The sequence below is a fragment of the Lolium perenne genome, chromosome 3, assembly GCF_019359855.2.
Source record: "Lolium perenne isolate Kyuss_39 chromosome 3, Kyuss_2.0, whole genome shotgun sequence".
NCBI classification, from domain to species: Eukaryota; Viridiplantae; Streptophyta; class Magnoliopsida; order Poales; family Poaceae; genus Lolium; species Lolium perenne.
This window is the reverse complement of record NC_067246.2, coordinates 91,067,036-91,088,635: the sequence shown is the minus strand read 5'-3', so window position 1 is coordinate 91,088,635 and position 21,600 is coordinate 91,067,036. Positions and strand designations below refer to the sequence as shown.

Genomic DNA, 21,600 nt, shown 5'->3' with positions numbered 1-21,600 from the left:
ACTCAGGCCGAGCCTCAAAAAGCTCGGGCCGAGCCAAAAAGTCGGCCTGTACGTCCAGCCTTAGGCTGCCTAGGCCGCGAGACTGGAAGAAGTCCATCTTCATGGTGGTGGCGCCTATGATGGCCATGTTCGCGCCTTTCTTGATGTCGGCCCTGTTCGCCTTGGACGGTGGGAGCAGAGGCAAACCGAAGAACTCAGCTACACCAATCCATAGTCCATACTTGACAGTTGATATATCAACAAGGTACATATTTACCTAGGAAATCAATGAAGATGCGGCCGTCGGAGCAGCGACTTGTCGGGCGGCCAAAGTAGGTGTCGCCGTACGGAGGCTGGCCGTTGGTGAGCAACGACGGACAGTCGCCCATGCAGAGGTTGCCGGTGTCGGCGATGGAGTCGCCGAAGTTGTACAATCGCGTTGTAGCTCGGGTAGGAGGAACCATGCCGGACGACGGTGAGGAGGAAGCTAGATCAGGACGGACACCACTGCCTTGGTCAGCATTTTTGCAAACTTGCGTGACAGTCTGACAGATGACCCGAACGTTTGCAGTTTTGCGCTTGTACGATCCTCTGGCTCTGGCCTGCCTGGAGTTGAAGATGCATCGACATTTACAGGCTCGATTGGAAGTATACATCACTGTAGATTTGAAGTTTACGTGTCACTCTCGCCGTTCCTCGGTGGTACGTTGATCGGTTGATCCACACGGCAGACCACGGGCGCAGTGCTGGTTGACGTGAAAACTTTGCGGCAAGTTTTCCAATTCTGATTTGAATCCGATTATAAAATGGATACTAACAGAATAACAGAATTTTACATGTATCTCGGCGGCCAGTTGATGTCAAAACTTTTACATTAAGTTTTCTACTCTAATTGGAACCCAGTTCGGAGATTCTGGTGCCCTGCATGCCCCGCATGCATAAATAGCCCACGGAGGAGACGCAGGACGTGCTCGGCCTTGACCTCTCACACAGAGAAACACCATCCAGCAAACCCTAGCTAGCAAGGCGCGCCATGGAGGAGACGCAGGACGTGCGCGGCCTTGGCCTCTCACCGGGGTTCAAGTTCGACCCTGACGACGACGAGCTGGTGGAGCTGTACCTGCTGCGTCGGATCCTTCGCCAGCCGCTCCCCTTAGAGCGCGTGATCTGCGAGGAGGACGATCTGCTGAGCGCGGCGCCATGGGACCTCCTCGAAAAACACAAGCGGGAGGGCGACGCCTTCTTCTTCGCCAACGGACACACGAAGCACGACAAAGGAAATCGGCAGAAGCGAACCTGCGTCGGCGGGTCTTGGGAAGGGCAGAAGCCCCTCGTGGACGGCGAGAGGCTGCGCGTCCCCGGCATCGGAGGCACGGATGAGATCACCTGGAGGAAATACATGCTCAACTTCCACCGCAACGGCGAGAAAGGTAGCACTGGATGGGTCATGCACGAGTACTCCATCACGGCCCCGGACCATCTCGCCTCGTCGTCGCAGAGGCTGTATCGTATCCGGCTCAGTGGACATGGCAAGAACTCCAGGAGGGAGCGCGGCGACGACGGTGGCGCCCAAGAGACAGCACACGACGAGCCCGAGTACATCTCTGCGGCCAACTATGTCTTCCCTGCAGCGCAAGTGGTGGATGATGAAGATGGCGGCAGCGCATGGCCGGCTACGACGTCGTACTCCAATCAAGTCAACGAGTACGAATACGAGTACGGTTGGAGCTTCCCAGGTGCGGACGTTGGAGGATACGCAGGGCCTGGCGCTACGCCGTCACCAGATCAAGGAGCCCCAGGCATGATGAATGAGTACGGTGGTGCAGCGCCGGCGGCAGGGATGCTACCGTTTGGTCAAGCATCATTCTCCGGCGATGAGTCGTTCATGGATTTTGAGCTGCCGGATCAGCAGGACTTGAACATCGACGACGAGTTCATGGATTTCGAGCTGCCGGATCGGCTGCACTTCAGTATCGACGAGTTAGTTGGCTTTCTAGCCCCACCTGCTGGTTCGGAGGCACCTCTCCTTGATCAGTAATTCCAGTGTGCTGGCGTGCAAACGCAATCTTCCGATGCCCGCGCAAGGCATATTGTAGCTTGATTATTGATCGGCACGGGAGAGTGTGTGTAGTAGTTTATGCAAACGTGGCTAGAGATTTGCTTAGACTTCTTTGTAATGATATGCACGATCGAGGGCCTTTCGTCTGATGTGACGACTTGTAACGAGCAAGGAATTTGATGTAATCTTTCTCGTGAGCTTTGTGACAAATAACTTTTCAGATTGCAAATACATGCATAGCATTCTTTCTTTTAATTTATATTCTAAATGCATTGGTACTTGATAGATGATCATATATGCGTGTTAGACTGGATCCGTATGCTTTGAATCTTTTTAGCTTGCAACAATATGCTTTTATCAAAAAAAAACATGGATGAGGTCATGTCTTTGCATACGAATTTTATGAGGAAGTAGAGGCAAGAACCTTTGAGCTGCTCCCGTAGTAGTGGTTCAGAACAATCCAGCTGAACCAGTTTGATATGTGCTCGTCCAAACAAAGAGATGTTTTTTTGTTGGAATAATTAGAAATACAATAATCCTACACCTACGGGCTAAACCTACGGAATGGGCTTACGGGGAAACGTGTCCGGATGAGGTTGGGTAAGTGCTGGGATGCGGTTAGTTTTGAGCAAATCATGATTCAGCACTGCTAACCACGTCAGCCCGTAGGCCTTTTACGTAACTAAATTGCCCGTAAGTGTAGCATTGCTCCTAGAAATATGTCTTTTTTGTGGGCGAAGCATATGCACCAGCAAGCCGAATTAAATTTCCGTTGACTTGACAATTTTTTAGTCATTTTACTGTATATCAAACTGTTATGGCCCTTTTATTTTTCTTTATCCAATGGTCTAGATCGAAAACTGCAAACGGAGGCCAAGCTACATGTAGCTCTTTATTTTTAAAAAATCAAAACTTATATTTTAAAGTTTCAAAAAAAATCTATATAAAAATCCTAGATTATACGAGATAGTGTCCTATTGTACATCACCTGTTAGGATAGTGGATCTCTATTTTACATCATCAGCTAGGGGCAGGCCGCAAGTTTTTGTGTTGCTGCCCGAAAATTGTCTTCGGATGCTCTATTATACGAGATGCTCTTAAAAGAAGTAGGCTTAAGATTTCTTGTCTTTGTTTCTTCCGGAATACAAGGAAAACCAGCGAACACAATAGGTCGGTTGCTCGCTAGCGCGTTTCCCGCATGCGTTGGGCTAAGTTTTGCTCGTTTGGTGTGCGACGGATTTCCGCATTCCTGTATCGCATGGTTCTTAAAGCGGTTCAAAAGTTAGTTCCAAAGGCACGCTCGATTCGGAAGTTCTTGGCAAGGCAGGCGTTGGCGAGTGCAAGGTGGAAAAATGCTTGCACGCGTGGGAAAAAGAGGGGAGATGTCGGCACGCATCGAGATGGTGCGCTATAAATCGTCTCGCCGCCCTCTCGTCTCTCAGTCTCTTTTCTCACCCTCACCCTCCACTCGTCTTCTCTCCTTCCTCTCGCCGTCAGTAGTTCCACTCGGCCGCCAGTAGATCAACAAGCACTACTGCAACCATGGAGAAGCTAACGCTCGAAGCCCTCATCGCGGAGGACTTCATCGACTCCGATGTCGACACATTTTTGTTGCTTCCAGGGACTGCTCCTCGAGGTCGTCAATGGCTGTAAGTTGTCAAACCACTCTAATGTGCTTGGAAATGTGTACATCTAAGTTGTCGAGCTTACGATCATGCCTAATCGTTGCATGCACACCAGATTTGTACTTTTTCCGATTTAGACAATTAAGCTAAGTTTTGCTCGTTTAAGTTCAACTTTTCTGTTCGTGCAATATGTGGTTACCATATCTACATTTTCATACATGGTTGAACGGTTTAATTTTGCCTGATATGGTCGGATTCGTTTTTTAGGGTTAGATATGTTGTACAATTGGGGTTTTTTTACTCTAGATGTCGATGATGAAGGACTTCATCATGAAGGGATGTTCCATCGCAACCTACTGGCTTGATCATCGACCTTGATTTGATCATGGCTTAGGCTGACTAGGATCATCTCTTCCATCAATGTTGCGGGGATGTTTCTACCGAACCTAGTAATATGATCATAAAGCAGCATTTGATCATGCCTTCAGATCAGTAGGATCATATCTTCCCTCTGTTTGAGGTTGTAATATGAGACGCCAAATTTTTTATGAGCCAGATTTGTATGCATCTCATTGAACTTGATTTTGTGTATTGGACAATGATTACAATAAGGTAAAATCCTATGGTAGTGGTAAGTGAACTGTGTACATTTTTGCTAACAGAAGTGTTTGCATTGTACTAGGTTCACTGACTCCTACCTAAGGTTATTATGCCCACTTCTGTGAAATGAGGCCAGCTATTGCTTGTGTATCATTGAGCCAATTACTAAAATGTCAACGATATGATATGTATCTACCTTTTGTTATGTCCAAGAATATTGCTTGTACACCGGCCTAGGTAGACATAGATTCATCTCGCTGACTATTGTATGAGGCGTTCGTATGAATGTTCATAGTTTTGCTCATCATAAGCTAGTGATTAAAATGGGACCACTAATTGGTTTTCACGTGATCCTTTCTGACCTTGAGCAATGTATAGTTACTCAAGCATGTGCATTGTATTTGGTTCGAAAGGATCATCCATGCGTCCTAGGTTAATGTACAGTTACTCAAGCATGTACATTGCATTTGGTCCGGAAGGATCATCAGTGTGGCCTAGGTCATTGATATGAGGTTTCTACTTTGTTTGCAATTGTACCTTTAGTATATTTCAATTGGATCGCTTTGTGGCAGTGCTCGATGGCTGCGTATGGTGTCCAGAACCTGGGAGATTGTTGTTCCAACATAGCTGCAGAAGGCAGCGCCCACAAAGAGGCCAAGGGGAAGGCCTTTCAAGGTTGGGAGCTTTCATGGCGATGTTGGTCCAAGCCACTTCGCCAAGGTTGTCATGTCAGATGGCTAGGAATTGTTGCCAATTCCTGAAGGCTTCAGGCAGTACATTAGCAACGTCCCCAAGATCATTGTGCCGAAGACCAACACTGGCTACGCATGGATGATCAAGGTGAGAAAATTTGACGGAAAGATTTCCATGGATAAGGCTGGGCGAGTTTTGCAATCGATCACAAAATCAATCGGGTACTTCTTGACCTTCAAGGCGCTCAAGAACGATGCCTACAGGGTTACCATCTTCGACTACTCCATGACTGAGATCGTGAAGAATTGCCCAGAGCATGATCTGGCCCTTGCGAAGATGGAGTGGAAACTCAAAAAGGATCCTTCTAATTCTCAAAGAATGAGGGGCAATGGGATTGATACCGAGAAATATTTCTTCCTATTATAAGATGTGATTTGATCGATAGCCAGTGATGATAATATCTTTTGATGTCAGTCTATTATCCTGAACTTGTTGTTACCATCATGTCGTCGTGTTCTAAACTTCGTTTATGACCCGTCGTGTCTTGAACCATGGTGCAGACAATGCTATGTTATGTGGTATTAATCTTGAACTATGTGTGTGTGTGTTGTTGTTTATGTGCTATATATCTGAAATGCTCATTTGTCGAACACCTTCTGTGCAATGTTGATAGCTTAGCTAGGTTCACCGCAAAGCGGACGTGGTAACCGTATGCGGAAATGGGTCGTAACCAAATGCAGTCCCAAAACGCGAAACAAAACCAGGGCCAAACCAAACAATAAGCCTAAAATTATGCTATGATGCTCAACATAACTTGTTGGCAATAAATCTACTTGCACAGCATGACTTTTAGGTGGTATGACCTTCTACAGCTTCACGTCGAAGCCAAATTTATGAGATACACGAAAAATCTAGGAGCAAACCAAATGATAGTAATTTCTTGCCAAGCAAGTCTAGTCTTTCATGGTAGTAACAACAAATTGTATGAAGAGAGCAAAGGTGATTTCTTGGGTTTGGTAGAGATTGTTGGATGAATTTAATCCTATTATTCAGGAGCATGTTTGTCATATTACAAATGATGAAACTCATGTACATTATCTTGATTTTAAGATTCAGAACGAGTTGCTATACTTGCTTCCTTTTTCTATTAGATCTAAAATTATTAAGAAAATAAAGTGTGCAAAGTATTTGGTTGTCATACTTGATTGTACCCCTGATACAAGTCACCAAGAGAATTTTTCTTTAATTATAAGACATGTGGAATTATCTTCAAGTCATCTTTGCATAGAAGAATCCTATAGGAGTGGGCAAGGAATTTTTATGTGCTAGAGAATCAAATAAAACTTCTTGATCTTGACATAAATGATGTGCTATGACAACTTTATGACAATGGGTCAAATATGAAAAAAATATCAAGGGGTACAACGGAAACTTTTTGGATGTGAACCCTAGAGCTTTGTGTTCTGCTTGTGATTGTCATAGCCTTAATTTAACACTTTGTGATATGGCCAAAACTCATGGTAGAGATAATGACTTGTTTGGAATCATCCAACGCATATATACACCTTTTGCTAATTCTACTAAGAAGTGACATATTCTGAAAGAAAACATATCAGGATAGATACTTAATTCAGTGTCAGCTCCCCGTTGGGAGAGTCATGTTGAAAGTGTTAAATCTACCAAATTACAGTGTGTAGACATCCAAGAGGCTCTACTTCAGGTACAAAAATATTTGGTACTGATAATGATGTAGTTTCTTTTGTTCTTTACCTACATCAAACTATAGCATTTATTTCCTTCTTTTATTTCAGGTATCCGAGATTGATAAGGATCCAATGACAAGCAGTCGAGCTTTAGGTTTGGCAAAAAATGAACTTGGAGACTATGAATTTATAGTGGCAATAGTCAGTTGGTCTGAGGTATTATTTGGTACACTTTTCTCAAGTATCATAAAAATGAAGCAGAAGGAAAAATATCTAACATTATAAGACAATATCTAAGCATCGAGGAGTAGATATTAGTTAACAGAAATAATAATTAGTTGAGTGCTTATTTCATATTCAAATGATGTCAATTGTATTGGGTGTCGACATATACTTCAAACAAGGTAAAATTTTATGGGTTTTAATAATATATTGTGGTTGTATTTTCATACACGTAATTTTTTCATGCAGTGTATGAACATATTGCGAGAGAAAATAGAGGCCGTAGCAACGCACGGGCATTCACCAAACACTAGAAACCCGCGGCTACGCAATCTGTTGGCTCCGTTTGTGATGTAGGATAGAGATTATATGTACTGACGATAAATGCATGGATGGTGCTGAACTTTTGGTAAGCGCAGCAATCTAAGGAAGAAGAAAACCAGTCAGCATCAACAGGAGCACACGGTGCGGTCAACGGTCATCCACGGTAGTCGATCAGAGGCGCCGAAACTGATGGACGGATACAAGGAAACCCGCCGAAAACTACGAACCCGCGGCGACGTAATCTGTTGGCTCCGCTTGTGATGTACGCGCGCTAGAGATTACTGGGACTGACGATGAATGCTTGGATGGTACTGAACTTTTGGTAAACGCACCGCCAATCTACGGAAGAAGGAAACCAGTGAGCATCAACATGGGCACACGGTACAGTCAACGGTCATCCATGGTAATCACTCGATCAGAGGCGCCGAAACTGACGCACGGATATATAGAAGAACTCAGGGGTCAAAGGCAGTGGCTAACAGTCAAAAACAATCAGACACGAACGACAGGGAAGGGGCAGGAATCACGATATCAGAGCATGTTACGAATATACGGCCAGTCGATCTGTCAACATAGTTTTCGATCCAAATAACAGAATAAACAAACTACGGACATGTGCAACACATAATTAACTAAGCCATGGGCGAGGCGACGGAGCGAGCGATCGGAGATGAGAGGAGGAGGAGGAGGCGATGAAACGAATCAGCAGGGTATCTTGGAGGTGAACCATGTCATGACGTGGAGCGGCGCCTTGACGAGCTCCACCGCCGCCTCCAGCAGCAGCGTGACGCAGAGGCAGCAGGGGCAGATGCAGGAGATGGGCAGCCTACATCAACGGATCACATCAGAATTCAGAACCAACACGTTGGTACTAGCAAATTGGTGCAGAGCGAGGGAAGGGAGGCGTACCCGATGATCCAGATGATGGCGCCGACGATGGAGACGAGGACGGCGACGAGCGCGAAGGGCAGGCCCAGCAGGAACCCCAGCGGCCTGCAGCCGCGGTCGCGGTCGCCGTCGCCTCCGCCGCAGCAGCAGCAGCCCATCTTTGCTGATCCCTTTCCTCGGCGCGCGCGCGTGCTGGTCAGAATCAGATCGGTGCTGGCGGCTGTCGCGGTGGTTGGGCGATGGGCGTAAGCGAAGTGCGTACAGGAGGATGTATATCAAGGAGGGAGGCGGACGGGCCGGAGGTCGCTTTCCGGCGCGCGGCGAGAGGGCGCACGCGGCTTTGCAAATAATGCTGCCGGGCAGGCAGTGGGCAGACGGCAGCGAGGGAGATCGCTGGCTGGTCCGTCCGTGGGGCAGCGGACGGCGGAGATGGCGGGAGAAGCTGCTGGGAAGCACCGCTGCAACGAACGTCAGCGTTTGACCGGTGCGGCAGTTCAGTTTGAGACGCTGGTGTTTTGACTGGCCCGGGACGCGTGCGTGCCGGCGGCGCACAGGGCAGGTTTAGCATGGATCCAGACACTAATGACAGCATGACATGACACCATGTGATTAGTTGGCCGCGGCGGTTGCGCCACCGGCTCCCACGTACACGTTTGGATTCTTTCCACACAGAAACTCTGACCAATTTCAAATGCTCATCCCGACAAAATCGGTAACCATACAAATAGCAGCTGAAAGCTCTGTGAGACGAAATTTCAGGATTGGGGTTGCAAAGCTTGACACGGTACCGGATCAACCGTGTTTATCTACATTGATTCTTCTCTACTAACAGAAAACGAATATCTCTATTAATCAGCGCCACGGCGATGCACATCCACGGACGCGGTAGGGGGCGAAATGCTTGACACTTGTCAGCCGCGACTAGACTGAACAACTCGATTCTTCTCGCCATGAACGATTGCTGTCCGGTATTCTTCAGCTCTCCGCAGTTCAGGCCAAGTACACCTTCCCTCTCCCTCCCGGCAGCACTGATGGTTACTACTACTGTACAAGCTTCAGGCGCTTCTGCATCTCAAACTGGCAAACACCGTTCCAGCTAGCCTAAGAATTCAACAAAACAAAAAAGGACGCGCCATAAGGAAACGTCAGTATACGAACTGAAAACAGAAACCGACGTTTCATATCAGAAGTGAAAGTAAAACATAAACAACAAAATAGTCAAATAGATTCGCGCCCATCCAACCAAACTGCCCAGTACAATCAGAATCATCACCCAAGACAATGACACCCAATCTGTCACTACTATGCGGCCTCAGGCCCCAGATGGGGAAAACGCATCATTATGGTATCATCCAACCAATCTGTACCTCCTGTGAATGGCACTGAGCTAATGCTCTGTACTTTACAAGAGCACGCGACACCAGATGTGATCCCCATTTCTGAATAAAGCCGGCAGACGAAACTTGCGCAATGACTCAATACTATATGTAGGTTTTTCTTTAACAAAATGGTACTACTTCATTAAGTTAGCATGTGGGATGTTGTGAAATCCGTGCATATAAGAACAAAGGTATAGAAGTCTTCTTGTCCTTGACATTTCAGTAGGCGCAGACCAACTTCTTTTTCAAAAACACCATCATGTGAATGATAGTGGGTCGACCACACACCCGCTTTATTTAATTGGTGGTTCGTTTCCCCGCTAATTGCCACTCATTTCGTATCCATGGTACTTGCGTAAGTTCTGAAGCAGATTAACTGGGATGGGTTGGTGGGTACCTGTGCCAGCCCAACTTGCAACGCTAATAGGTTGTAGCACATCAAATACTTCATCAAGGCTAATCTAAAATGAACTTTGTGAGACCCTAGTGCCTAGATATAAGATATGTGAGACCAGCTGGCAGGTGGGTCTCCACTGTCAACCACTAGAACGCTTGGTGAGGATTTGACCTTTTTCTTCTACAATCTTTCCAGGTTCACAATAACTTAAGCAAGCGAAGAAATGAGCTTAATTTGGCATCTTAACAAAAAAGAAGAGTTTCTTATCTTTTGAAAATAATAAATGTGTTTATGCATGTCAAATCAAAAGGGTCCAATAAGAAGTAAAGTATAAGAATATTAAATCTGTTACTCAAAATGACAAAGGTGACAATGTAATTAAGTTTAGTCAATGGAGGTAAGAAATTGATGGTTGTTGCCTTTTTGGCATCCATTGACAAAGATCTATTGAATGAAAAGAGCTTGTTGAGTTTCAGTGTGCTAGAATACCAGTGTAGTACATACCAAGCAACTCATGCATTCAGCAGGTGAGACTTAGCCATTCAACCTGCATTCTCTTTCTCCATCTCTACAACAATAGCTAGCCTATCGTGCACCTGTCAAGTAATATAACATAAGTTCAGATAGATCGAAATGCATTGAACAAACAACAAATAGCACCTCACCTCTGAAAGTTTACTTGCAGCTTCATGTTTAACCTTCTCATCATACCTGAATAACATCAACAATAACATTTTATTATTGATATAAACATGCAATACTTCTAAACTCATAGTTGCAGTCAAGTAAAAGCTTACCATTCTCGAGGTATACCAGCTTCATCGCGAGACAGATAGTTAAATGGACCCTTCACCACAATACCATACTCCTCTATTAAATCTACAATGTTAAGAACATAATTCCCTGAATCAACATAATTTTATATTATTGTATTTAATGGAACATAAAGAACCAATCAAACCTTTAAAAGTAGCACCAGGGACACGACCCATCATCTGGCATACTTTCAGGAACCAATATAAACCTACAGAAACATGCGCAAGCTCTTCCTCTGCTACTTTTGACACAATTTCTGCAGATCTATGATCCGCAAAGCCAAGTAACTTTTGGACTAGTCTTGGTCCAGCATCAAGGCCTCTAGCTTCCTATTAAGATTCTAACCATCAACATATTGGTCATGCGGGATAAAGCAAAGATCGTCAAATAATGGTGTAAACAATCTGGAACTTCCTGGTTCCAGTAAGCAGGTGATAATCAACGTATTTTGGACAGTATCACACTGAAGGAACATGATCAGGTACCTGCACTAGAGGTATCACTGCCATCCGCGCAGAAACATCACCTGAGGATTTCGCGCACTCGTTCCACAGAAGATTGTGAACGGGCATATCGCCATATCTGTCCACAGGAGCTATTAAACGTTACAACAGATGGCATAGCTCATAAAGAAAGCTATCACCGTGACCGACCCAAATGTATGACCGCAGACAGAACTATCAGTGTAGTGATTTCACAATGTTCACACAAATACACAATGCCGTGTTCTTTACTCACTCACCTGAACCCAAGCTCTGCCAGGCGCTGTGAATACCACCGGAAATGCCGGCTCTCGTCATCGGCAACGCGTGCGAAATCCGTGAAGAAGCCATCTCCCAGGGTGTCACGCAGCGGCGAGAAACGCACCACGGTGTCCCAAGCAAGATCGATCGCGTTGAGCTCCACGTGCGCCAGGTTGTGCAGCATGTACGCGTTCAGCGGCACGCCCATCGCCTTGTGCGTGGGGATCTCCTTGCGCGTCACCTGCACCAGCAGCAGCAGCAAGAGCAGCACCGACCAACCTGCTCGATGAAATGCCCAGACGAGAGAGCAGAGAGCTACGAGGTGGATGAGCAATGAGCAGTTACCACGAGGGGCTTGTCCGGCCTGGCGGGGTGGTCGGGGGCCCGGGCCAGGCCCACGGGGAGCCCGCCGGACGCCCACTGGGAGAAGGCGGCGTGGGTGAGCTGCGTCTTGGAGAGGGGGTCGGCGGTGGACAGCACGAGGGCGCCCATCTCGGCCAAGGACGAGCCGGCGACGGCGACGGCGCCGGCTTCTGGTTGGTCCGCCGTGACCGCGTCCGGAACGCAGGGGCCGTTCGGGCCCCACGTGCGGAGTTCGCTGGGAGGGGCCCGGCGCCAGGCGTGCAGGCCTGGCCATGGGAGCGGCGAGGCGGCGGAGGCCCCGGTGGCGAGGAGGCGGCGGCGCGTGGAGCCATGCGGCAGCGGTAGCGCGGGCAGGCGCCGAAGCGGGAGCATTTGGCCGGTGGAGCCGTTTGGATTTGAGCTTGGAGGTGTGTGGGGTGGGAGGTTTACGGCTGGGATAATGGTCAGGACGACGAACAAAATGTCAGGTGCTCAGGTCAATGGCGACCGATCATACTGATCATAGGTCCACCTGGTTTTTGAAACATTTGAAAATTGTATTTCTGTGCCAAAGGCACATTTCGCTGAACGAAGTACAAAATGGTAATTCAAACTTCATAAGTTTAGGGAGAGTTCATGTTGACAACAAAAGTAAAGAACCATTTACTCGGACCACCTGACCAATCACATTAGTGTAGATTTCACGAGACAAGAAATTAACTTGGTACACTTTCTTGCTGTAAAGGAACACTCAGATAGACGGCCTGGAAATAAATGACAGCCAGACAGATTCTATCTAATGTTTCAGCTCAAACACGTGTGCAGAGATCTTATAGCAACCAGTACCACCCGAAAGATTATCCACGCTAATCCAACACAACATAAATTACAGACTAGCTAGTTCCAAAATAGAACAAACGAGATTACCCAACTATAACAATTTTACAATCTTACAACAGGGTGAGAGCTCTCCAGGTTCCTGGTCTTCTTCACCGGCTGTCTTTACTGCCTGATTTGCAGGTTCTTCTGTCCAATGTTAGGGTAACTTCCAGCGCAATGACTAGGTAAACGCAGCACTCTACAATAAGTACATAACTGCAAATAATGGTACAGACGCATGAAATGCATGCGCGGGCTCCGGCATCAACTATGAGGCTAACAAAGGCCAAACAGCAACACAGACAGCAGCAACAATTAGGCTTCCCTACATGGCCAAAATTTACAGACGGCAACATCGAATCTTGTCGACCATATGGTGCCACAATCTTTGGTGAACTTACAAGTTATCATCTTCTGTCTGAAGTTAAGATCTGCAGTGAAAGGAAATTGGAGATGTAAGGTTTATCATTTTGGATAGTAAGATTACTGTCATAAATAATTATTCAACGTGTTTCCTTGTGGTAACAAATCAACCTATAGACTGCACTTACGGCTAGATGCATTTCGGAAGTAACAGATGGGATAGCATTCATGTTTGCCATGCTTGTGTCACAACATATAGTCACAAAAATAAATGGTTTTCAGATTTATTTATTTATTTGGACATCAATCTCGGCAAGTGGCTGTATGGAGTACAAATTCTAATGCATCTAGGCTCACGAGCTAGTCCAATATATGAAACAAAACATAAATGAGGTATCACTTTAAGCTCAAGAAGGTTCAGACAGTAGAAATATCCATCTTTACTTTATTAAAATTGATTAACTTCTCAAAAGTTTACTCACAAATGAAAAAACATTTAACTGCAGTAGGCAAATATCAGCACCAGTTAACAGTGGAATTCTAAGAAAGTACGGGAAATACTAGGAGGGGCCAGAGGGCGACCAAAGTTGACATGGGCGGAGGCGGTAAAAAGAGAGTTGAGGGATTGGAATGTTCCTAGATATTTGGCACTCGGTAGGACTGCATGGAAATCAGCGATCCATGTGCCGGAATCTTAGTTTACTTGTTCTTTTTTCTCTCCTTATTTTCTGTTTCCTTATGTTTCCGTTGGGTTTCATATCTAGCCTACCCCAACTTGCTTGGGGAAAAGATTTGATGTTAGTGTTGTTGTTGTTGTTGTGGGCAAATATCAGCATTCAATTATGTAGTATAACTTATGCTGCACTTGTGACAGCGGTTAGTGAGTCCGCAGTGTGAATGCCAGAGATGTTTCCTTCTGCTGCTACTAGAGACAAACATCGCTACACAAACTATAGCTGAATTCATACTATTTAGTTCACTTAAATATTCGTGCAAACTTATATTCTCGAATGGTTCCAAAGTAGAACTGCAGAACATTCCCACCTGAATTGCGTTACTATATGACCCTGGCAATGATAGCTCATGAGAATAGGAAGGAAAGACCATGTAGCTATCTCTATGTTACTTTTGAAGTTGATATCCAATTATTCATAATAAGAAAAGAAGGTAATTTAGATGAGCTCAATGTTAATCCCGCCAAGTATTTAGACTGCATCTTTCAATTTTTAATTATGATATTTTGCAGTAGTTTAGGGTTTAACACGGCCAAAGGTGTCAACACAAGGAAATTATGATCTGCTCATGTTTCCTTGTGTTGACACCTTTGGCAGTGTTAAACCCTAAACTACTGATATCTGCTCAAGCATTAGTATAATTTAGTATCGTCCGACTGTTGTAACTATAACTTGGACAAACCCATTTGGTACTAAAATCAAAATTATACGAATATTAAAAAAAGAATGTACCGTATTTTTTGCTGCAAAAGAAAGAACATTCTCAAACATTTAAGTTGGCAAAGCAGGGAGAAGTTCCATAGCAGTATATTATATGCAAAGTTTATTCAATCTTTTACAAGACTATCCATGAGATGCCTCTATTATTGAAACCTTCTTGTTTTGGTTTCCTTTTATTTCTGTTGGGTTTCACATCTAGCCTACCCCAACTTGCTTGGGAAAAAGGCTTTCATGTTGTTGTTGATGATGATGATGTTTTTAGGAACACATAGGCCTCCGCTTAAATGCTTGCATAATTGAATGGCAACCCATTATAAACTTCCGGTCCTACTCTACGAGCATGTAAGGTAGGTTATTGTGTCATGTCTAACCTACAACCAAGAACAATGTCATCCTCTAGCATACATCCATTTTATTTCTAACCTATGACAACATTAGCGCAAACTGATAAAGATGGTGTCTGCTAGTCTGTGGCAACAGTGAAATCAAAAAAGTACATGGAACTATCTAAGCACATCAGATCATCACACTTTGGTTCTTTGAAAGATGCACATAGCCATAAGATAGGACAAACAGAGCACTATAATTAAGCTTAGTATCATTCTGGCTTTGCACAAATTAGCTACTGATTTTCAATAAATGAGCAGCCACTGCATGTCAGGTCAGAAATCTAAAGTGAGTATAGTTTTCTACATGAAATATTTATTTTATTTTTATTTTTATTATATTACTCATAAAAGTAGCAGTTCCTGGTCGTCCGTTCACTTGTGTCAGCCCTGACAAGTGGACCCAAGGTAACCCTACCAAGGAAACGATCGGCTCTATCTAAAAAAATCATAGGGAACAAGCTTACCCCACGATCCCCTGCTGCCTGTCGCCTCGCATCCCCGTCTGCTCCAATCCCCCTTTTCCTGCCACCTCTGGCCTCCAAGTCTCCAACCCTCTCCATTGACATGTCTTTTTCCTCCACCTCCCATCAAGTTCAGTCTCGACCTCCGTGGTCGCTCGCCGTTGCCAGATCTGCGTGGAGGCCTCATCATCACCGGACCTGTGTGGAGGCCCTGCATCGCACCCCCTTGTACCTCCATCCAGATCTACAGGCCGGGAGATTGTGCTTCAGCGAGCTCCATCATCGCACCATTACCCCCTCCCTGAGTTCCTGTAGCCCAATGTGAGAGCGGTCGGGACGACCCAGTTGGCCTACCCTTACCGCCTACATCGCACCGAGCGGAGGTCAGCAAGAGCCTGCACTCCTTTCCCTTGGTCGATTTGAGTGGCATCGGCGGCAAGGTGTGTGGGATTAAGTAGCACCGGTATAGCATCTAAGGCCGGCAATTTGACCCATGGGTTCGTCCACCCATGGGACCCGGCCCCAATGGGTAGTGTATGGGTCATCATCGCCCATGGGCCCGGGTTGTGCCCATGGGTGACCCGATTATTAATGGGTAGGGTATGATTACGACGGAGCGCCCGTGGGTGACCCGATGGGTCGCCCGCTTAATATTAGTTATTAAATATTTTCATATTTTATATTTTATATGATATGCGGACTTAATTTTGTGAATATGTAAGCTAATTATCATGTAACTGCCTAGATGGTGCTTTGTCAATAGCGATGCATGCATGTTGACCTTGAGCTGCTTTCGCTTGCTCTAGATTGATTCCGGTCCACAAGTAAATTAAATGAGAGCCGAAAAGACCTGGCGGTGCACCATATTGGTCTATTGGGCCTCTTAAGGCAACCCAGCTACCACATGTGCTCTTTTACATGAGCGACAACAAACGAGTATAGAAGCTGGAGCTTCTTCAGTCCCACTTCGCTCGCTCAAGCTGACAGTAGGTCCAATTCTGCTATCAAAGACATGAGGAGGGGTCAGCTGAACATGAGGAGATGCACCAAACCAACCAAAATTAGACGTTGGTGCAGATTGTGAAACGAAAAATAAAGACAGACGTTAGACCAGATGGGTGCCCGATTGGATTGGGTTGCCCAACGGGTTCGGACATGTGTCTGAAAAATGACCCATGGGCAGGGTCGTGGGCATGCCACATACCTGACTAGGTACTCGGGCATGGGTCTAGCAAAGGTCAACCAGGTGCACCCCGACCCGATTGCCAGCCTTAGCAGCATCACTGCATGCTCAATGGCAGTCTCAATGCCTCCTTGTCGAGGTGGTCGCGTCGCGCTGCAGGAGGGGATCCAGTGGGCGAGACTGACTTCTTGTGTCTATTAAAGGATCCGAAGCATCCAGTGGAGTAAGGAGCGGCCAGTGGTTTCACACAGCTAAGAAAATAGGAAAATGAGTTCCTGGAGGCATAACCGAAGCGGACTAGGAGCTACGAGTTAGTTGGGTCCAATGTGTGTGTTAATTTTAACAGTAAAGCAACGCAGCGGTTCAGTACTGAAACAACAGTTAACTACTTTCATTGAGATTATGGAATTGAAGAATGTGTTGACTTCAAAGACAATTTTTAAGTTAAATAGTTATACATAACCTTCATTACCCATTTATCCTTTGGTGGAATCAGGCTGAGGTTTATTTTTGCTATTAGACTTTACTTCCTCTCCACGTGATTTGATTACACTCTGTACTATAATAAGAAAGGAACATGAAGATAATTTATACTCCCTCTGTTCTCCTTTAGTCCACATCTTAGACTAAAATTTTGTTCCATGTTAGTCTACATTTTAGCTTTGTAATCAACAACACAGAAAACGAAACAGTCCCACTCTCTCTATTGGATGTCATTAACCCCCATCCCTAGAGGAGCCGTATGAGGCGGAAGCTCCACGTACGGTTTTGAAGCCGAGCCTTGGATTGGTTGTTTCCATATCGAAGTAGTAGCATTAAATGAATTGCTAATTTGTCTTAAAATTTGAAGGATGTAGACTAAAAGATAATGGAGGGAGTACGTGCTCACAAAATGAGGATAATCAATATCTTCTTGCTTAAAACTGTAGGAGCCTAAGAAACATGTATTCCTTCTTATTACTGACAAATTGAATTTTGGGGTAATGAACATGTGGGTTTTGTTGAATCCACTAGGGGACACCACAATCCATGTTGAGTGAACTCTACTTGTATAGAACGTATTTCGCGACTGAAAAGAGAAAAGGAGGTGTGTCTATCTCTATGGTTGCGTCATTATAGTCCATGCAAGTTACAACAAGACCTTGTACTTCTGTATATGAAATTATTTTAGCATCCCTGTAAGCTTTACCTTTTATTGCTTAGTATCATGCATGCACTCGTTTAGCCTGTGAATTTTGTTCCTACCTGTATACTATTATTATCTCTGTCATCTTGTTTTGATGCTATAGACTTTAATGTTTACGAGTCGGCTCAGGTAAGGTATTGGCAAGTTACCAATTGCTTAGTTGCCATAATTCTAGAGAAGCATGGGTTATTTGAGATCCGTCGCAACACACAGCCGCTCGGCTAGTCTACATGAAAAAAAAGTTCAAAAGCTAAGCAAGTTGCAGAAACATGGATGTTCTCATTATGCTTACTATTGCTCCGTGGCTTGAGTATGTTTTTCAAACACTTAAAAGACAGAATACACCAATTAACTTACTGAAAATAAATGAGAGTGAACGTTTGTTAACTAAGGAAAATCTAAAATATACCTGGCCTATCGATGTTACGATTTGGGTGACTGTGCAGCATCAGAACCATCTGCCGATGAACTATCGGAATCTGTATCTGCACATGCTTCTCAAGGTAAATTCCACGTGTTTTACACATACTTCCGAATAAAACCTCTATATACAATAGTGCAAAAGGTACCATGATTGTTATACATCTCTGCCACAAAAAAAATAGAATGTTTACCGCTGGAGGAAGACCCTGACTCGCTGCTAGAGCTTCCAGAACTACTTGATCTACCGGCATTTTCTCCTTTCTGATCTTCCAAATGGGCAGGTGATGATGAACCGACATACCTCCCATTGTCATCTGTAAGTGAGAAAACTTAGGTATTACACTTACACTGAATTAAGGTAGGCTACAGATGTAGTAATAGCTGACGCATCTGTTCTGGTCTCAAAGTCAACAACAATAAATACAAGCATGCTGTAAAGGTGTCTATTTAGGCTTGCCTGCTGCAATTTCCTTGGATGGTTCAGCATCAACCATAGGTGGTTCAACATCTACCACATCAACTGCTTCTGGTTCCGGTATCTGTAACTGTTGGGACATTAGTAATTACCATATGAACCATATCGCCTAATAACTAACAAAAGCCTTTTGCACTATCTCTAAAAAACATACCGTCTGTTGTGCATTGATCATCTGATCCTGTTCTCCCTCTATATCCTGCCTTGCATGCTCAATCTTCTCCAAATCTGGCTCATGCTCGGACTCATCCTGCCTTGCCACGGAGAGCTCCGCCTTGCGCTTATTCTTGGTTATACTTTTCTTGTAATTCGTCACAAATCTATCAAGTTCCCACAATGTCTCTACATCGAAGCTATCTATATCAACCTCGATCTCGTCATCATGCTGATTGAGCGACGAGTTCCTCTTCTTTATGATTTGCACAACATTGTCAAGCTTCTCGGCTGGCAAGTCCTGGAGGTCGTTACTAAGCCGCTGCTTCTCCCAGAAGGTCATCTCCCTCTTATTAGGTTCCCTTGCCTTGGGCTTCTTTAAAACCGGGGGTCTGCCAGTGCCAGTGCCAGTTTGCTGCTTTGGGGTAGCCTCCAGTCCCGCAGGATGCGCCGTGGAGTCAGACCTCTCTAACACCCTAGAATTCTCCATCTCCCTCGGCTTCTTGGGTGGTGCAGCCGATGACGGTGTCGGCGGCTGCGGCGACAGCTGAGCTATCTCGGCTTCAATCTCCGGCCACTTCTCCTCGAACATGTTCAGAAGCTGCTCGGCCATGAAGTACACGTCCTGCCCCTTGGGGTTGTACTTCATGGCGTTCTGGAAAGTGAGGCGGACTTCGGTCGCGAAGTCGCGGGGGGACTTGTAGTGCCCCTCGGCGAGCCGCTGCTTGACGGTGCCGAGGTCCATGGGCTTGACGATGATGGTGTGGTAGTCGTGCAGGCCGAGCGCGCTGGCGTCGACGGGCACGTTGAACACCCAGCCGTGCTTGTGCTTCATGAGCCTGGCGAGCAGCAAGGCGCAGCTCTTGAAGACGGGCGCGTAGAGCTTGCGCCGCGCCTCCGCGGAACCAGCCGGGTTCGGCGGGGCCTTCTTGGACGACTTGTGCTTGGGGTGCGGCGGGAGCGGGGTGGAGGGGTCAGTGGCGGAGAGCGCGGAGGAGGGCGCGGGCGCGTTGGGGAGGGAGTTTATGCGCTTGTAGGCGCCGCGCACCTGGGAGAGCTCGGAGGAGAGGCGGCGGCGGAGCTCCCGCCGCGCTGCCGGCGAGGAGGGGAAGGGGAAGGTGACGGTGGGGATCACGGAGCCATTGTGAGCGTCCAGGGAGCGGGCGGCGGACGGCTTGGAGGATTTGGGGCCGGATTTGCGGGAGTAGGCCTTGCCGGAAGGCGACGGCGGGCCGGAGGTCATTTGCGCGGTCAACGGCGGTGGGGAATCGGGGACGGCGGCGGATCGGGGGGCTGCGATTTGGGGATTTGGCGGAGGAGGGAGGCGAGAGCGAGATGGGACACAAAAACGAAGGGGTTCGGTGAGGGCTTGGTGGGGGCGGGCAGCTGCCTGCTAGTGTGCCATGCGACGGAGGGTCGGGTTTTTTCCATGTCCGACATGTCTCATTTTTTGTTGGCTTCTTTTTAAATTTTGAAACTTTGCTTCATTTCTTTCGAAAATTTGCTATAATGAAAGGGTAATTAAGATTAGGCATACAGTGAAATCCATGAAATTTCTCAATCGAATTCTAATACCAATTCATAGCATCCAAATATAAGTTGATTCTAGCAATAAAATATAAATTCTTTGATTCCAGCCATATTGATGGGAGCCAAACGAGCTCCCATCAAAAGTTGTGCACTGCTATCCATATTGATCAGAATCGAAGAAAAGAACACCATTTGGCATTTTCTTGTCTTTAGCGCGTGCAATTGTGATTATAAATTTGACTTATAATATATCTACAAAGATAGTATAGAGACGTAGTCTTTTGCAACACATATTAATAGTCAATGCGTGCAAAGTCATGTGTGTGTGATATTTTAGGGCTGAAACAGTGTGGACAAATTTCAAACATATTATCTTTTGCACATCATGTTGGACATATATAAGTTTTGGCTTTCTAATGCACATGTTTGTTACGCGTATGATTTATTCATCGGAGATAGTTATCATTGGAGTGAAATAAATGTGCTACTTACATGTGATGAAATAAGTTGTGCTTTTATCAATTAATATAGAACGAAATTTTGATGTTTCATAGAGTTGTGTTTTTGAACAAAATATTGCATACAATTGATAGTATGTCACGAAACAAAACAATGTTAGAAGGCAACTGCTTCCGCGTTACGTTCTATTAATGATTTATGTGTGATTGAAATAACAAATTTTTATTTATTGCAAAAAATTATAATGACTGAAATAATGTGGAACCATTACTTTTATGTAAGTTATTGAGAGTGGGAGATCTTTAAGCTCATATATGATGGGAGAAAGATTCTCCGCCTTACTTAAAATTCCAAAGACTCCCACCTAGAATCATGACAATGTTAGTAGCACTATGCATGGAAACTCTCTTTGGCTCCTGAGCTTGAGTGATCCATTTATTCTAAAAGTAAACAATATTATTTACAAGTATAAAAAAAGTTTGGATGTGGTCAACAGTGTATCCTACAAGCATGCAAAACTTAATGCTATTTTTTTTTTGAATTTGGGATATGTGGAAATGAAAAAATCTAATAAAATTGTAGTTTTGAAAATATACAATGTTTGTTATACGCATATTTTTTTTTCATTTTGATGTAGCTCAGAATACAAAGTATTTTAAAATGCAAACTTTGCATATTTGTAGGATACATCGTTAATACATCCAAGGATTTTTTAAAAACTTGTAAAAATAACTTTTTGAGTTTTAAATAAAAGGATCAATGGAATTTCAGAAGCCATAAATTCCTACTCCACTATGCAAGGTAGATTTTGTTTTAAAAACATGCAAGTAGTTGGAGTAAAAAAATTCACTTGCCCATTGTACTGTGAATACACA

At 45.1% G+C, this 21,600-nt stretch overlaps 3 protein-coding genes across 7 annotated transcripts; all 3 read right to left on the bottom strand.

The window, feature by feature from the left end:
* Nucleotides 1-7,719: 7,719 nt before the first annotated feature.
* LOC127341943 (signaling peptide TAXIMIN 1) lies at nucleotides 7,720-8,367 on the bottom strand. The gene is made up of 2 exons (XM_051367882.2): nucleotides 8,115-8,367; nucleotides 7,720-8,031 (listed from the first exon to the last, which is right to left on the bottom strand). Exons 1-2 carry the CDS (start codon nucleotides 8,249-8,251, stop codon nucleotides 7,908-7,910), a joined length of 261 nt encoding a protein of 86 aa, XP_051223842.1. The 5' UTR covers nucleotides 8,252-8,367; the 3' UTR covers nucleotides 7,720-7,907.
* Nucleotides 8,368-8,836: 469 nt separating this feature from the next.
* LOC127341942 (uncharacterized) lies at nucleotides 8,837-12,229 on the bottom strand. 2 transcript variants are annotated; one of them, XR_007876058.2, is made up of 8 exons: nucleotides 11,774-12,229; nucleotides 11,428-11,669; nucleotides 11,171-11,267; nucleotides 10,831-11,014; nucleotides 10,667-10,748; nucleotides 10,535-10,580; nucleotides 10,359-10,465; nucleotides 8,837-9,194 (listed from the first exon to the last, which is right to left on the bottom strand). XR_007876058.2 is itself a non-coding variant. In XM_051367881.2 (8 exons), exons 1-7 carry the CDS (start codon nucleotides 12,161-12,163, stop codon nucleotides 10,412-10,414), a joined length of 1,095 nt encoding a protein of 364 aa, XP_051223841.1. In that variant the 5' UTR covers nucleotides 12,164-12,229; the 3' UTR covers nucleotides 8,837-9,194; nucleotides 10,374-10,411. The 2 variants fall into 2 exon arrangements, 1 of the variants encoding a protein (XP_051223841.1); XM_051367881.2 differs by having other exon boundaries at nucleotides 10,374-10,465.
* A 306-nt stretch (nucleotides 12,230-12,535) lies between these two features.
* Nucleotides 12,536-20,121, bottom strand: LOC127341940 (transcription factor GTE3, chloroplastic). Of its 4 annotated transcripts, XR_007876057.2 has the most exons (7): nucleotides 18,738-20,121; nucleotides 18,566-18,653; nucleotides 18,300-18,422; nucleotides 18,095-18,170; nucleotides 16,521-16,750; nucleotides 15,320-16,314; nucleotides 12,536-13,080 (listed from the first exon to the last, which is right to left on the bottom strand). XR_007876057.2 is itself a non-coding variant. In XM_051367880.2 (5 exons), exons 1-4 carry the CDS (start codon nucleotides 19,977-19,979, stop codon nucleotides 18,109-18,111), a joined length of 1,509 nt encoding a protein of 502 aa, XP_051223840.1. In that variant the 5' UTR covers nucleotides 19,980-20,121; the 3' UTR covers nucleotides 12,536-13,080; nucleotides 18,095-18,108. The 4 variants fall into 4 exon arrangements, 2 of the variants coding, with proteins under 2 accessions (XP_051223840.1, XP_051223839.1); XR_011755073.1 differs by lacking the exon at nucleotides 16,521-16,750; XM_051367880.2 differs by lacking the exons at nucleotides 15,320-16,314; nucleotides 16,521-16,750 and having other exon boundaries at nucleotides 18,566-18,647.
* Nucleotides 20,122-21,600: the final 1,479 nt, after the last annotated feature.